At 35.5% G+C, this 14829-nt stretch overlaps 1 protein-coding gene across 7 annotated transcripts in view; it reads left to right on the top strand.

The window, feature by feature from the left end:
* The first annotated feature begins 2644 nt into the window (after positions 1-2644).
* Positions 2645-14829, top strand: part of LOC125412199 (cytochrome P450 2C54-like) — a 76000-nt gene continuing 63815 nt past the window's right edge. The window contains exons 1-5 of one of the 7 annotated variants that reach the window (XR_015003293.2): positions 2645-2863; positions 4346-4416; positions 4542-4704; positions 4847-5031; positions 11262-11439. Coding sequence is in view for 1 of the 7 variants with exons in the window: in XM_085693858.2 (XP_085549984.1) it covers positions 4686-4704; positions 4873-5031 (178 nt within the window). In the remaining 6 variants the exon portion in view is untranslated. Of the gene's footprint in view, positions 2864-4345; positions 4417-4541; positions 4705-4846; positions 5032-8920; positions 9073-9609; positions 9741-9826; positions 11142-11261; positions 11440-14829 lie in introns of those variants that run through there. The other 6 variants (XR_015003296.2, XR_015003292.2, XR_015003291.2 and 3 more) reach the window with 6 other exon arrangements.

Below are 14829 nucleotides of genomic sequence, written 5' to 3'. Positions count from 1 at the left end.
TCAGTGTGGCGGTTTCTCAGGAAACTGGGAGTCAACCTCCCTCAGGACCCAGCAATTCCACTCTTGGGAATATACCCAAGAGATGCCCTAACATACTACAAAAGCATTTGTTCAACTATGTTCATAGCAGCACTATTTGTAATAGCCAGAACCTGGAAACAACCTAGGTGCCCCTCAATAGAAGAATGGTTAAAGAAGGTGTGGAACATATATACATTAGAGTTTTACTCAGCGGTAAAAAACAATGACATCTTGAATTTTGCATGCAAATGGATGGAAATAGAAAACGCTTTACTGAGTGAGGTAATCCAGACCCTAAAAGAGGAATATGGTATGTATTCACTCATAAGTGGATTCTAACCATAATTATAGGTCTTTGAGCCTATTATTTGTGATCCTAGAGAAGCTAAATAAGAAGGTGAACCTGATGAAAATCATGTAGCTATCCTCCTGGAGATTGGAAATAGACAAGAGTCCCAGGTAACCTCGGGTGCATGGGGGGTGGGGGTGCTGTTGGAAGGGGAGAGGGTTAGAGAGAAGGGAGTAGGGGAGGAATGGGGAAAGATCGGGGGACTGGGATGGGGGGGAGGGAGAATGGATAGATATGGGATCAGGGAAGTATATACCTCAACTAAGGGAGTCATTTTAGGGTTTACAAGAGACTTGAGTATAAATGGGATCCCAGGTCCAAGGAGAGATCCCCAGATTGTTCTGGACAGAGGAGAGGGTGCCTGAACCGGCCTTGGCCCACAACCATACTGATGAACATTTTGCATATCACCATGGAACCCTCATCTGGCAATGGAGGGAGATGGAGGCGGAGACCCACGTCGGAACACTGGACTTAGCTCCCTAGGTCCAAATGAGAGGCAGAAGGAAGGAGAACGTGAACAAAGAAGGCAAGAGCAGAGGAAACCTTCATCCGACGTTGGATGGCGATACAGACGGAGACCCATTTGGAGCACCGGACTGAGCCCTCCACGGTCCAAATGAGGAGCAGAAGGATGAAGAAAATGAAAAAAGAAATCAGGACTACGATGGGTGCCATCACCCACTGATACAAGGGGACTGACCTAATGAGAGTTCACCAAGGCCAGCTGGACTGGAACTGAACGAGCACGTGATCTAACCAGATTCTCTGAATGTGACTGGATTCTCTGGATGTGGCTGGCCCGGAGTCTTTCTGAAAAGCCATTGACAATGACACTGGGACTTGTTTCCTCTGCATATACTGGATTTTTGGGATCCAGTCTGTTTGGATACTCACCTTCCTGGACCTGGAGGGAGGGGGGAGGAACTTGAACTTTCCACAGGGCAGGAAACCCTGACTACTCTTAGGGATGGAGAGGGAGGAAGAGAGGGAATGGGGGAAGTGGAAGTGGGAGGGTGTTGGGAGGAGGGGCAGAAATGGAAACTTTTATAATTTAATAAACTTTGAAAAAAAGAATATGTGTCTATAGTTTTAATTTAACAAGAACCATTTTTAAAATCCCATCAAATATACATACAGTCCTGTGTGTATATATATCTAGCCATGGGAGCAAGCACAAACAGACCTGCAATTTTGAAACCAATTGAGGAAAGAAAATAGTAAGACTTTATTAAATAAGCACATATCATAAAGTATACAAAATATCCATAATATATATGTATCTACATGAACAATAAACTTAGAATGAAGATACATGAGAGACTTTCTTTAATCTATAAGTTAACACAAGTGATTATGTCTCCTAGGAATGTCAGCAGGTACACCCATAAAATCTTACTCAAGGGCAATACAAATACACAGGTTTACATAGATGGGGAAATATAAGAGGATCTCAGTCCTACACAAGCAAATACCAATAAATAAGGTATAGTGACAGAGGGGAAATAGGATTCCAGAATGAAAAGAACAGTGCTTAGTTATATAGTTTGCAATGGCCAGTTTGAAAACATCTTTACTATCAAGTTTATACATATTGAGTAGTCTGTATTTGTATCTTTAGAAATATAAATATACATATATATATATATGATATTTTAAGCAATATAAACATATGTGTGTATAAAATAAGCATTGAAAGCAAAACAGGTGGAGAGATGACTCAGAAATTAAGAACACTGACTGTTCTTCCAAAGGTCTGGAGTTCAATTCCCAGCAATCATATGGTGGCTCACAACCATTTATAATGAGATCTAGTGCACTCTTCCACCTGCAGGCATACATGCTGGAAGAACACTGGATGCATAATGAATACATAAACAAATCTTTTTTAAAAAAAAAACAAGAAAACAAAAGAGGACACACAGTAGAAAGATAACAAGGAAATGCAAACATGGAAATTTTTGGCTGAAAAAAGAAAAGTGTAAAATGATATAATTGTAGTATAATTTCAGAATAAAATACTTTTAAAAAATTAATTATTTTCAAAGAAAGACATACAATAAAAATTTCAAATTCTTTTTTCATATTTGGTCATATCTCTGTAAAATTAGGTCAAATTTACTAAGAGGAACCCTGGAAAGGACAAACTTAAATAGCTGTTTACTTTTTGTTATCACTGGGACAAAGTCTACTTGGAAGAGAGCTTAAACAGTGCGTAGTTGGTTACTCAATGATGCTCCAAAGTACAAGAGGTCAGTTCTATGGCCACATTATAAAACCTCTGTACTACCTGATCACATGTGTGCCAGTGGGAAGGCGAACCATGGATTTGGTTATGGTCTCAGTGTTCATTCTGACATGTCTGCTTCTCTTCTCACATTAGAAATGGAATTCTGAAAGAGGAAAGCTACCTCCTGGACCTACTCCTCTGCCAATCATTGGCAATATCCACCAGATAGATGTAAAAAATATTCTCATCAGTCCTTTGCCAATGTAAGTATACTTAATGCTTGTCTGGTACTTTGTAAAGAGAAATATAAGTGATGATGCATTCAAAGAAACTCTAGTATAAGAGAAAATATTTTTTAATGGGTGTAAAGTGAAAAACAGGAAAGTTGTTTTTGTGTTTTCTGAGACTTGCCTATAGTACTGGAGTTGGTATTAGTAATAAACAAGATTTCAGGTTACAGAATATATAGGACACTGCATTTTATAATATAATCATAGAATTATAAGGTTTATCTACCTTTTCAAATCCTCGTGTCAGTAACATTTTCAATTATTTTGACTAATGGTGAAGAGTGGGGGATTATAGTGATATTTTGTGATCTAACAAATAAATTTCAGGAATATGCTAATTAAATTAGAACTAAAGATATATGCAAAGGCGGCACATAACTTTAATTCCAGGACTTGGAAGACAAAGGCAGACAGACCTCTGTGAGATTAAAGACACCCTGGGCAACACTATACTGGTTCAGTCTCAAAGATAAAATGAGCCATGTGGTAGTGGCTCACACCTTTAAATAAAGAACCAGGGACATAGAGAAGGGAAGTTATATGGTTGGGCAGAGAGAGGACACAAGGCTGGAGGAAACAAGAGCTCAAATGTGCTCTGAGCAGGGCATCTGAGGATACAGTCTTAGCATTCAATCTGAGGATTCAATCTGGAGATGCAGTTTGAGGATTCATAAAGACAGGGTCACCCCTTTGAATCTGAGGATTCAGTAGAGGTAAAAGCCCCTCTAGTGACTGGCTGCACTGCTTCTCTGATCTCTCATCTTTCGCCCCCTAACATCTGAATCTAGGTGTTTACTATTCAGACCAATTGGAATTAGCATTACAATGAATATTTATTTAAATGAGTCATAATTGTAGAGACACATTGTTTGTGGATTATTCATTCATGCTTTACTCTGTAGAATTAATTGGATCCCAATTAAAAGTAAAGCAATGGGCATGGTATCACACAGGCAAAGAAAACCATAAACAGTGAAGCTTCTCTTATGTTGTGGTTTCCTGATTTTCATTGATTCCATACAAAGCATATGCCTGGGACCAAAAATAGGGCATGATAAGAATATTTTTTTTTACTGGTGCTGTTATTGTGGTGCAGTTTCTGTGATGTTTACTCTGTACTTTTGTAACAATAGATGAGGACTGATTGGAACGCTTGTGGTTACCCAAGAGTTTAGATGTTTACCCTTCATCACAGGTTTTATAATTTTCAACAGAAAATATTTCACAGCTGGTTCCACAGAAGTCATGTGACTATTGATGTCTATATCTGTATGCAATTAGCGTGAGAATGATCTGTATTATCAAAAAAATGGATAAGCATAGTGTGTATATGAAGGCTCTACTCCTTTGCAATAAAACCCAGGAAATGGGTGTGGAATTTTTACTTCAGGTACTTTGTGAAATGTGACAAAGTGACCTGTGGGATATCAAAATAAGGTTGTTCCTTTTCTTTAGACTATAAACGGCCTGGGATATTGCCTGGCACCCAGAAGGTCATCTATATGTAGCAATCATCATATTTAAAGGTATATACAAACTTCAAACTTAGTTTTTCTGCATAAAAATATTTAAACACAGTTCTATTACCAGTATGAATAGGTAAACTACACTGACATTTTTAGAATATTTCTGTTTTCTATTGTCATTCCAGTTCTCTAAAATCTATGGCCCTGTGTTCACTCTGTATTTTGGCATGAAACCCACTGTGGTGCTGCATGGCTATGAGGCAATAAAAGAACCTCTCATAGGTAATGAGGAGGAGTTTAGTAGAAGAGGAAGAATCACAATTTTGTAGATGGTTTTTAAAGACCTTGGTAAGTATGCATGTGCTTCTGTATATATTTTGTAGTATACATAGAGAGATGGAGGGTGGAAAGCAGAGGTCATGTTTGCTCTTCAGGAATAAGTTTGGGGATCTATATCTCTGACCAGTCTGTTCCTTTTTATCTTTCTCAGACATACTCCTTAGTCTTCTATTCCAGTTTCTTTAGGCATTGGTTTCAGCAATGGAGAGACATCGAAAGAAACAAGGCACTTCTCACTCATAACCCTGAGAAAACTGGGCATGGGGCAAAGGATTATTGAGAACCATATTCAAGAGGAAGCACGGTTACTTGTAGAGGAACTCAAGAAAACCAATGGTAAGTGCAGGTTTATAATCTGATGTTTACATCTCGTTCTATGTATATCTGCATTAGTCAATTTTTGCCATCCTATTCAAAGAATTGTTTTCTAAAGAGATGTCATGGGTATGGGTCTCATGTTAATTTTCTATGGAATTATGGAGCTATACATTCCCCTGAGTCAAAATACTGTTTTTCCTTTGCATATCATCTCATCACAATACAATTTTCAATAGCAATAGTTACTAGGAAATCATGAGAACCCTAGAAAATATGGCATTAGCTCTCTTTTCATCACCTTTCTTTTCTTCACTTTCCCTTTCTTTCTTGAACAGCAAGAAAGAAAGACTTTCTTCTCTAGACTGCTTCTCTACTAAAGTGCCTAAGGGTCCTTCTTGTATTATGTTTGTAGGTTTTGGCAACTGTGGTGTTATTTGATAATTTTATTTCTCATATGATTTTAGAAATATTATTTTTGATTAGTTCATCTCAGCTGTTTGCATGGTATCAGAATGATATTGTTATTTCTTCTTGCATAACATTTAGTGGTTTTATTTATGGCCTTAATAAAACATGTTTCAACACAAATATTCAAAATAAATGTACATGTGGAAATCACCTAACTTAGTAGTTTTACTTAAAAAGTTGGCTTTGTTGGCTCTCTAGCATTTCTCTGTGTATCTTCAGTCTTGCATCATTTTTTCCTTTAAGATTTTGTATTAGAAATGTGATGGTTGTTACTTTGCCAACACTCTGGATGCTACTCACTTGTTTCTTGTAAAGGAAGAATCTTATTATGTCTGTGAAGTTCTATTGAATTTGTTTTAGATTTTTGTTTCAAATATAATAAAAGACTGGCTATCACATTTTAAATTTGAATGACATGCACATATACAATGACAATCTCAACGCCTTACCTTCCATATGCTTTGCTTAAACCAAGCATATTGATTAGAGTATTGTATTATGTTAATTGTATGGTAAAATATCTGTAAGTTCAAGAAATTTCTTATTCTCAATAGTCCAACTTTGTTAAATCATTTGCCCTTATTTGAGTATACATTAATTAGGATCAACTTCAACAAACAATTTTGTCTCTTTGTCACAGTAAATTCACCACTGAAAGGATTAAAAACAGAAATAATCATTTTCTCCTATCTTGTTATTTTTTTCTGCGTTGTCATAAAAATAATCCAGCCATGTGTGTGATATCGCCCATAGCATGTTGACTCTTTCCACATCATCAGAAATGAAGAAAGAAAATAAAGAGATAAGAACTCAGTTTTGGTTGATGGAGCATTTACTCATCTGATTTTTTTTTCTTTTGTGCTAACTGTAGTTTGTGTCAACTTGACTAAAACTAATCAACACACAAACTGATTACTCATTTTCTATACTTGTGAAATCAATCACATGATCTATGTAATATATATATTTTAGTCATTTCTGTGATATACTATCTTGATACTTACTCTAAAGTAGCAATGAAAATATCCACAACTGTTAGTATGCCCATAATAAATAATATTTCTTTATATTGTTGAAAATCCACTGGATTCTGAGATGAGACTGTGGAGACAAGTTTCTAATGACAGATCATAACCTTTGTTTTAAGTCACACTGATTTTTTTCCATTTTCTTCTATTATTTACACTTACCATTCAGTTTTGCTTTTATCATACTTTCACTACAGGTATTAACATGAAATAATTCTTTTGTAAACAGCAAAATTCACTGTTTTAATCATCAATATGTGAAAAGGGGAGTCTTCAATAGTTTTCTCATGATTTTTGCTTTACCAGTAAAGGATTTTGCAAATATAGGCTCTTATGTAATTTAATTATGTAAAGAGTTCATGTCATAGTTATAGTTGTTGCATTTACATTTTCTTCCCATAGATCACTGATGTTCCCTGTTTTTCAATTTTTTCCTCCTAATTATTTGATATTTCTACATGATTCCATATATTCCACATTACTAGCACAATAGATTATTATTTTTGTTTTGCTGTGGGTTTTTGTTTGTTTGTTTATTGAAATAGGATTTCTCTGTATATATCTGAATGACCTGGAAGTAGATCTGTAGACAAGGCTTGCCTGGAACTCAGATTCACCCATGACTCACAGAATTGTCCTCTCCAGTTTTCCAGGATTAGGCACTACTGACACAGATGGGAGCATTGCTGAGATTGGCCCATAGGCTTCTCAGCCCTGCACACACAAGCACAGAAACCCTGCCTATTCAGACAGATTTCAGGGACTCTTTTCCCTATCAATGATGAGCCCCAAGGGCTTATATCTTTATTTGAGAATGGAGATGTTGAGTAGTCACTGGTACCTACTCTCATAAAACATTTCACAGAAGCAAAAGATTAAAATTTAGTGGTAAAAATGTTTTAATGTAAGTAAGAAAGAACACTTGAAGTAAATTATGTCAGTCCTTGCTGCGGGAGCTCCAAGACTTTATTCTCCAGTAAAACAAAACAAAACAAATTACACTGAAAGAAACATTCACCTAATGTTAAAACAACTGATATGCCAAAGTACTTGTCAATGTCAATCACATTGTTTAACTCTTCTATTAAAATAACTTGCCTCAGTTGATTGCTAAGGAAGAGGGACAAGACTAGAATCAAAAGAGTTATAATCAACATGGATGACATTTCAAAGGCCTCCAGTAGTTCCACCTAAATATTTTGTTTGTGACCTTGGAGCACAGACCCATTTTAATGTCAAGAATCATTACAATATTTTCATTGGATCTTATGGGACAAAAAAGCTGCACGACTTTTTGATAAATTCAAAATTTTTTTTTCTGTCCTGAGTGTGAGAATCTTGAAAGAGATGCATGTCATGCCAAAGGAGCAAAGAATAGCTGATTCTTATAATTTCTGTAGGTATCAAACTTATTTTACATACATCATAAATTCTGGACATTCATTATAAAAAATCCTAGTGATAACGGTGACAGCAATAGAAGAAGTAAAAGAAAACTGAAGAAGACTAGGATTAGACATATCTTAAAGGAGATGTGTGATGCAGACAGTTAAGTGGTACAGATCTTGCCCGGATGGATGGAAATAGACTCTAAAAAATATATCTCAAAAGGGTTTGCCAAAGTGATTTGTGCTCAAATAGGATCAATAATAAAATTTTGAAGGATGTGGAGGAAGTATCTTCTCATGATAAAAGATATTCAAAAATGTTAGTATACCAAAGATTAAAAAATGGTGTTTTCTGCCCAAAATGAGATGAAGACATTGATGTTGGTGCCATATAAATAGATGGATGCAACTTAGCTTAAGAATGTACTGCCAGTAAACTTTTTCTATTATCAGCCAGCAGTGTACCATGTACCTACAAAAGCTCAAATGGTTTAATATCATGCTACAATTCATATGAAAATGCTATTATTGTGAATGAGTAATGGAAGTTTGCTCATTTGATAAGTGTTTTAGAACACTAGTATTGGACTCATCATACCTCATTTATATAGCTAACAAAATAAATAATTAATATTGGTCATTGTTCCATCTTTGGACTGTGAATAGTCTATGTTAATATAATTGGCTAATTTTTAGGATGTAGTGCAATTTATAGTAAGATCCTTGAACTTGACAAGTTGTTTTGTTATAAAACTTGTAGAATACAAACAAAAATGTTTTAGTGACCTTACCTGTTAGGATACAGAATGCTCTAAAAGTGCCATCAGTATTCTTTCAAATGAAAAATTGGTAATTCATGTCAGTCTAAGGCAGTCAGATGATCAAATGACACTATGACATCCTCACGAGAAGTAAAAATGACCTGCTTATGTTAATACAAAATTTTTGTCAGGGAGTTGTGACTTTTCAGTTGGTATATGGCCACCCCAATGTAGGCTTGTAACTGTGTTCATTGCACATTAGATGACCATGGGAATTATAAACCAACAAGCATTTAACATGTGTTCTGTGGTTGCTTTGTCCTGAGAGTAAATCTTTGATGTGTGCCTAAATGTAAACTCTGATATTACTACTGAGGGGAATCCAGAAAAAGGAGCATTTACTCTCTAGCAGAAGTGAGTAGATTTTTTCACATTTTAATCTCATAATAGAATTTCAATATATTTAGACATACTGTATGTTGTGTATGGTATCTTCCCCCTTTACTCCATAGAATAACTTACAATGTAAAGCCTTTTATATTTATATATAATAGTCTGTACTTCAGGTTTGGGTTACAATCTTGCCAAAATAATTGTTACTAAGTACTATGTACTCCACGATCCCAAATTGTCTTTTTAAAAAGGAAAACCAAAATCAGAATTAAATAAGAAAATAAAAATCTTTTTTTCAGATAATAGCATGTACTTGAGGTTAAACCAGACAGTAAAATAGACATGATCTCTTCTTAGTTAACTAGTGAATTTGAAGATTAACTTAAATGTATGGTTAATATAATTGTGTATTATTCACCAGGTAAATATATATTGGTTAAGTATATTCAAAATTATAATACCATTTAAAATGTTTAAATTACCTTAAGTAGTTAACAAAAGCAAAATTTCTTCTTCACATATTTTAGTAATATTTGGCATTTGTTTCCAACTCTCCAGGCTCACCCTATGATCCCTCCTTCATCTTGGCCTGTGCTCCCTGCAATGTCATTTGCTCCATTATTTTCCAAAACCGTTTTGAGTATAAAGATCAGGTTTTTGTTAGCTTGATGGATAAATTGAATGTGAACTCAAAGATTGTGAGCTCTCTCTGGGTGCAGATAAAGCCAATATCCTTTCCTTCTGAGAACATACATATGGTCTTTCTTCCTTATAGCTCAAATTCAATATGGATCATGAAGAAAGGAGGTAACCAGCTGACAAGGGCTAATGTATTATGGAAATAATTCTTGGAAGTGAGGACTAAACCCAGAAGTGTACAAAGAGCAAAAACTTAGAGATAGATGCCAAATGACTCAAGCCTGAGTGTTTCTTATCCATGAATCTTCCTGTTATTTACTACTGAATCATTTGTTAAAATACTGCATTTGTTTATATAAGACTGATCAGTCATTTACTGTTGTAGGGAGAGCAGGCCCCCTTGTTCTGTCTCATCCCAGATAGTTTACACCCGAAATAATCACACAGAAACTGTATTCATTTAAACACTGCCTGGCCCATTAGTTCTAGCCTATTGTTGGCTAACTCTCACATCTTAATTTAACACATTTCTAATAATCTGTATGTCACCATGAGGTCGTGGCTTACTGGAAAAGATTCAGATGTCTGATTCTGGGAGCTCCATGGCAGCTCTCTCACTCTGCTTTCTTTCTCTTAGAATTCAGTTCTGTCTTCTTCACTTACCTAAGTTCTGCCCCATCAAAAGGCCAAGGCAGTTTCTTTATTCAACCAATGAAAGCAACACATAGACAGAAGGACATCCTATACCAATTCACAAGACCTTTTACTAATCAAATACTATATCTTCTTTTCATTAAGCACATTCTGAGCATATTACTGGGGAGCTTTATTTCAGTATAGACATAATATTCTATGAAAGGAGGAAGAATACTAATGGCAAAGAAAGTTGTCAGTAAACACTGAGTACTCCTGTCATTTAATGGATCACTTGGGATTCTAGTTTACAGGGTGTTAGTAAAAATGGAAAGATGTATGTTTTAATGCTATGTGGACCTTAAATATCCTCATAGAACTGTTCTAGTCTGAACTAAAATTTCTTGCTCTCTGCATACAAAATGATTGTTTGATCAAAGAAATAACCCTAAGGCCTATGTGGTGTAACTGATTTTACTACACACCCATTTCTTTGAGCCAAACTCACCACTAAAGATTCATTGCATTTCAGAAGACAGCTGATAGATATTGAACCTGGGGCACCTGATTGTTCTGTAAACGTTACCCCCAAAATTATAACTTCTATTGTAACATTGAAAGTGTGTGAGTGTTTAAATGACATGTATTTCAAACTGTAGGACAGAATTTATTTGAGCTTTTAATGAGTTTACATGAACAAAATTTGAGCTAAAAGATATGGTGAATATGGAAATTTTACTAAGATCATTAACTATTATGGGAGAAATTTCTTCCTCAAATCTCTCTATTAGAATAAAGAATGTAAATGATGCACCTTCTTTCGATGAATATGAGTCATTTCTCTAACAATTCAAATCATTCATGTGACATATTACTAATATATCTTACTTAGGTCAATACAGTGAATATTTTTAGTGAATTCTTGCATTTCCTTGCAGGTTTGCAATATGTTCCCTGTTCTGATAGATTATTGTCCAGGAATGCATAATACACATTATAAAATCTTGACTTCTATTCAGAGTTACCTTTTAGAAAAAAATAAAAGAACACGAGGAATCCTTGGATGCTACCAACCCTCGGGACTTTATTGATTATTTCCTAATTAAAGGATGGCAGGTAAAGTGTTAATATTCACTTATTCAGTTATTAAATTGGTAAAGTATTTTATGCTTCATTGAAGTGACGTTTGAAACCATGTCAGTATTATTTCAAAAACAATTTAATATTTTTATGTGTAAGCCTGAAAAAATGGTTAAAATTGTTAATAAGAACACATTGATCCCGTTCTTTTAATTAAAACCAAAAAAGAAAAACTCAAAAAAGTGAAGCATAGTAGAAAGACAACACAAAAGGCAAACAAAGGAAACAAATTTCAATATAGTCATAAATTATAAACTTTTCTGTCTACTTTGAGCACCAATATCATCAATGACTGTATTTTGCTCACTTGCATATCGTACAAATTAAAAGATATCTGTACATATTTGCACTGATCGACACCACATATGACTTCTAAAGGATGAATGAATAGTACCATGGGAAAGAGTAGGTAGATGAAAGAGTCAAGCTTTGAGTATAATTTCTCATGAGTTAATGAATTAATACCAGTGCAGTTAGAGGTTGGGTTTGCTGTCAGGGTAAACTGTTGGCATTGTGTAATTTCAGAAAGAGTTTCTCCACAATTTATTTTGCACTCTAGTTTAAAAAAGACGTTATTGAAAATTATTCTGGTGTGATGGGAGTCAGTTGTTCTACCATTATATTGGTTTGTATGTTTTATTAATGGTTCAGTGTTAGAGGTTTTATTATTGAATTATTTTATCAATATTTAAAATCCAGAATTATGAGTTCCTGAACTTTGCTACATGTTTCTGACAGACTGCTTTACCATTCTGAATCCTTTAAAGTTCTATATGAATTTAAGATATGTTATCAATATTTGTAAAGAGGCCAGTGGAAATTCACACAGATACTGCATTTAAATTGTCAATCATTTAATGGGACTGAGCAATTTACAAAACAGAGATAATAATAATATATTTAGCCAGTCTCCAATTTGAAGAACTGACTATCTTTTAGTTTCAAAATGTTGAGTCACTCTACCAAACATACTAGTCATTAACAATTTGTCTCCAAACTCCATGGCATTATTAATAACTGTGCGTATATTTTTCTCTTTATGGACTTTCCTGTATCTCCCTGACATGGTATACTGACATCTCGACCAGTTATTACTAGAGGGGGATTACTTTTCTCTCCCTGCACATGCATAAAATCTCTGATGCTCTTAAAATTTCAGCTTGTTTCTGTACTATGGTCACCTGGTACTGCATCCTTCAATTACAAGCATGAGAACAATACACTTATTTGTCATTCTTTGTCTTTGAATTATTTCTACCTCGGACGTTTCTGAGCTATTCATTTAGAACCATGTGTGCCTGTGTTTCTTGATGGTACATTTTCATTTTCTTTGAGCATATCTCAAGCATGGAGTTTCTGATTCAAACTCATTTCATATTTACGTTTGTGAAGAACACACAAAATTTTCAACTAACAGTTTATGATTCATAGCTTCCAGCATCTTTATTTTTTTGTTCTAAAATTTTCTTCCATGTGTAATGGATTTTTGCCTTTTTCCTTGCCTACATATTATCCTGTTTATATCTGGATATCAAAATATTTTGCATCTTGATGTGTGTATCAACACCACACTGCATTCATTGCTGTAGGTTTCCATCTTGAGGGTTCAGCTCTTTCTCCATAGTTTCATTGGAATCTGTGGACTTGTTTTCCTATTTGATTTTTAGTAAAGATAGAAGTGACTCATTAGAATACTTTGAGGAATAATACCTCCATTTTAAAGCTATTCCATATTTCGGGGTTTATGCTTAAATTGATTTTCCACTTATTATTTTCAAATTATTAGATCCAGAAATGGTTCTGTGTGTCAACCTTTCCTGCATGTACTTATGCAATATTAAATCTTTTCCAACAAATTAAATGTGATTATTTTTTGATTTCATTTTAGTTCACAAATTTTGTTGTCCAGAGTCATGCCTAAGTTTAATTTTTACTTCAAATTGCACTCATTTAATTTATTATATGTGGTGATTTTTCCTTTTCTATTCATTTTTTATTAATTTTATATGCCAACTACAGTTCCCCTCCCTTCCATCCTTCTGTTCCATCTCCTTCCCTTAACCCACACCATCCATTCCTCATAAATGATAAGGCCCCCTATGGGGAGGTAACAATGCCTGCCACATTCAGTTGAGGGAGGACTAAGCATCTCCCCCAGATCATCAAGTTTAAGAAAGACATCCCACCATTTGGAGTCAGCTTCAGAAAGTCAGCCGTTGCATTAGGGATAGATCCTGGCTCCACTGACGGGGGTCCTACAAAAAAACGTCTACAAAATTGTCACCCACACAAAGAGGGCCTAGTTCTGTCCCATGCAGGCTCCCCAGCTGTTGGTCTAGAGTTCTTGACTTTCCACAATTTTGCGCCTCTGGATTTCCCTATCATGATCCTGACCCATTTGCTCATATAAACCTTCCTCCCTCTTTTTGACTGGAGTCCTATAGTTCATCCTGGTACTTAATGTGGTCTCTGCATCTGCATCCATCAGTTACTGAAAGAAGTTTCTATGATGACTGTTAAGGTATTCACCATCCTGATTACAAAGGAAGGTCAGTTCAGGCACCCTCTCCATTACTGCTATGGGTCATCTTTGAGGAATCCTTGGAATTTCCCTAGCATCAGGTTTCTCCATAGTCCCATAATGATTCCCTCTGTTGAGATATCTCTTTCATTTCTCTCCACTCTATCCTTCCCCCAACTTGAACATGAGGAAATTTTTTTCTTTTGTAACTTGTTATTTTTCTTTATATGACTTTGATGCAGTTACTATTGAGACTAGGCCAAGTTAGCATATGTATTTACTGAAAATGAGATGGGGTGGTTAGATATAGGACAACAGAGGGACAGTAGAAGACATGCAGTCAGCCTACCTGCTTCCTTTGCAGTGTTCTCTGTTTGTTAGCAGGAAGTGCCTGCTAAAGTTGGTGTCTTGGATAAAGAAGTAAGTAAGGAGATGGAGGCTAGAACGGGAGTCTGTGCAATCCATAGGAGATGGGAGAAGAGAGTAGGCAAGGCAGCCATAAGTATCCTGCTACAGTGCTGGAGCGCTGGAGATAAGAATGCTAGCCTGGATATGGGGGAACACAAGAGAAGAGAATATCTGCAATCAGACTCTTTAGCTTTCTGACAGGCAAAGCCTGAGGGGCAACTGCTGGAGTTGGTATCTGGGATAAAGTGACAAATGGGAAGGGTTAAAACCAATGGGATCAAAGTGAATTCAGAGGAGGCTGCCACATGTATCCTCCTACAGAGGTGAGGATGAAAGTAGAGTGTTGGACATGGTTGAAGAGAAGGAATAGAAAAAATATGTAAGGTATTTTATTAAGGAAGTATTTCTCCTTAATAGTAACGAAACATGTTGCTGGG

Source organism: Myodes glareolus, chromosome 7, assembly GCF_982192425.1.
Source record: "Myodes glareolus chromosome 7, mMyoGla1.1, whole genome shotgun sequence".
Lineage (NCBI taxonomy): Eukaryota > Metazoa > Chordata > Mammalia > Rodentia > Cricetidae > Myodes > Myodes glareolus.
This window is presented reverse-complemented; position numbering and strand designations above follow the sequence as displayed.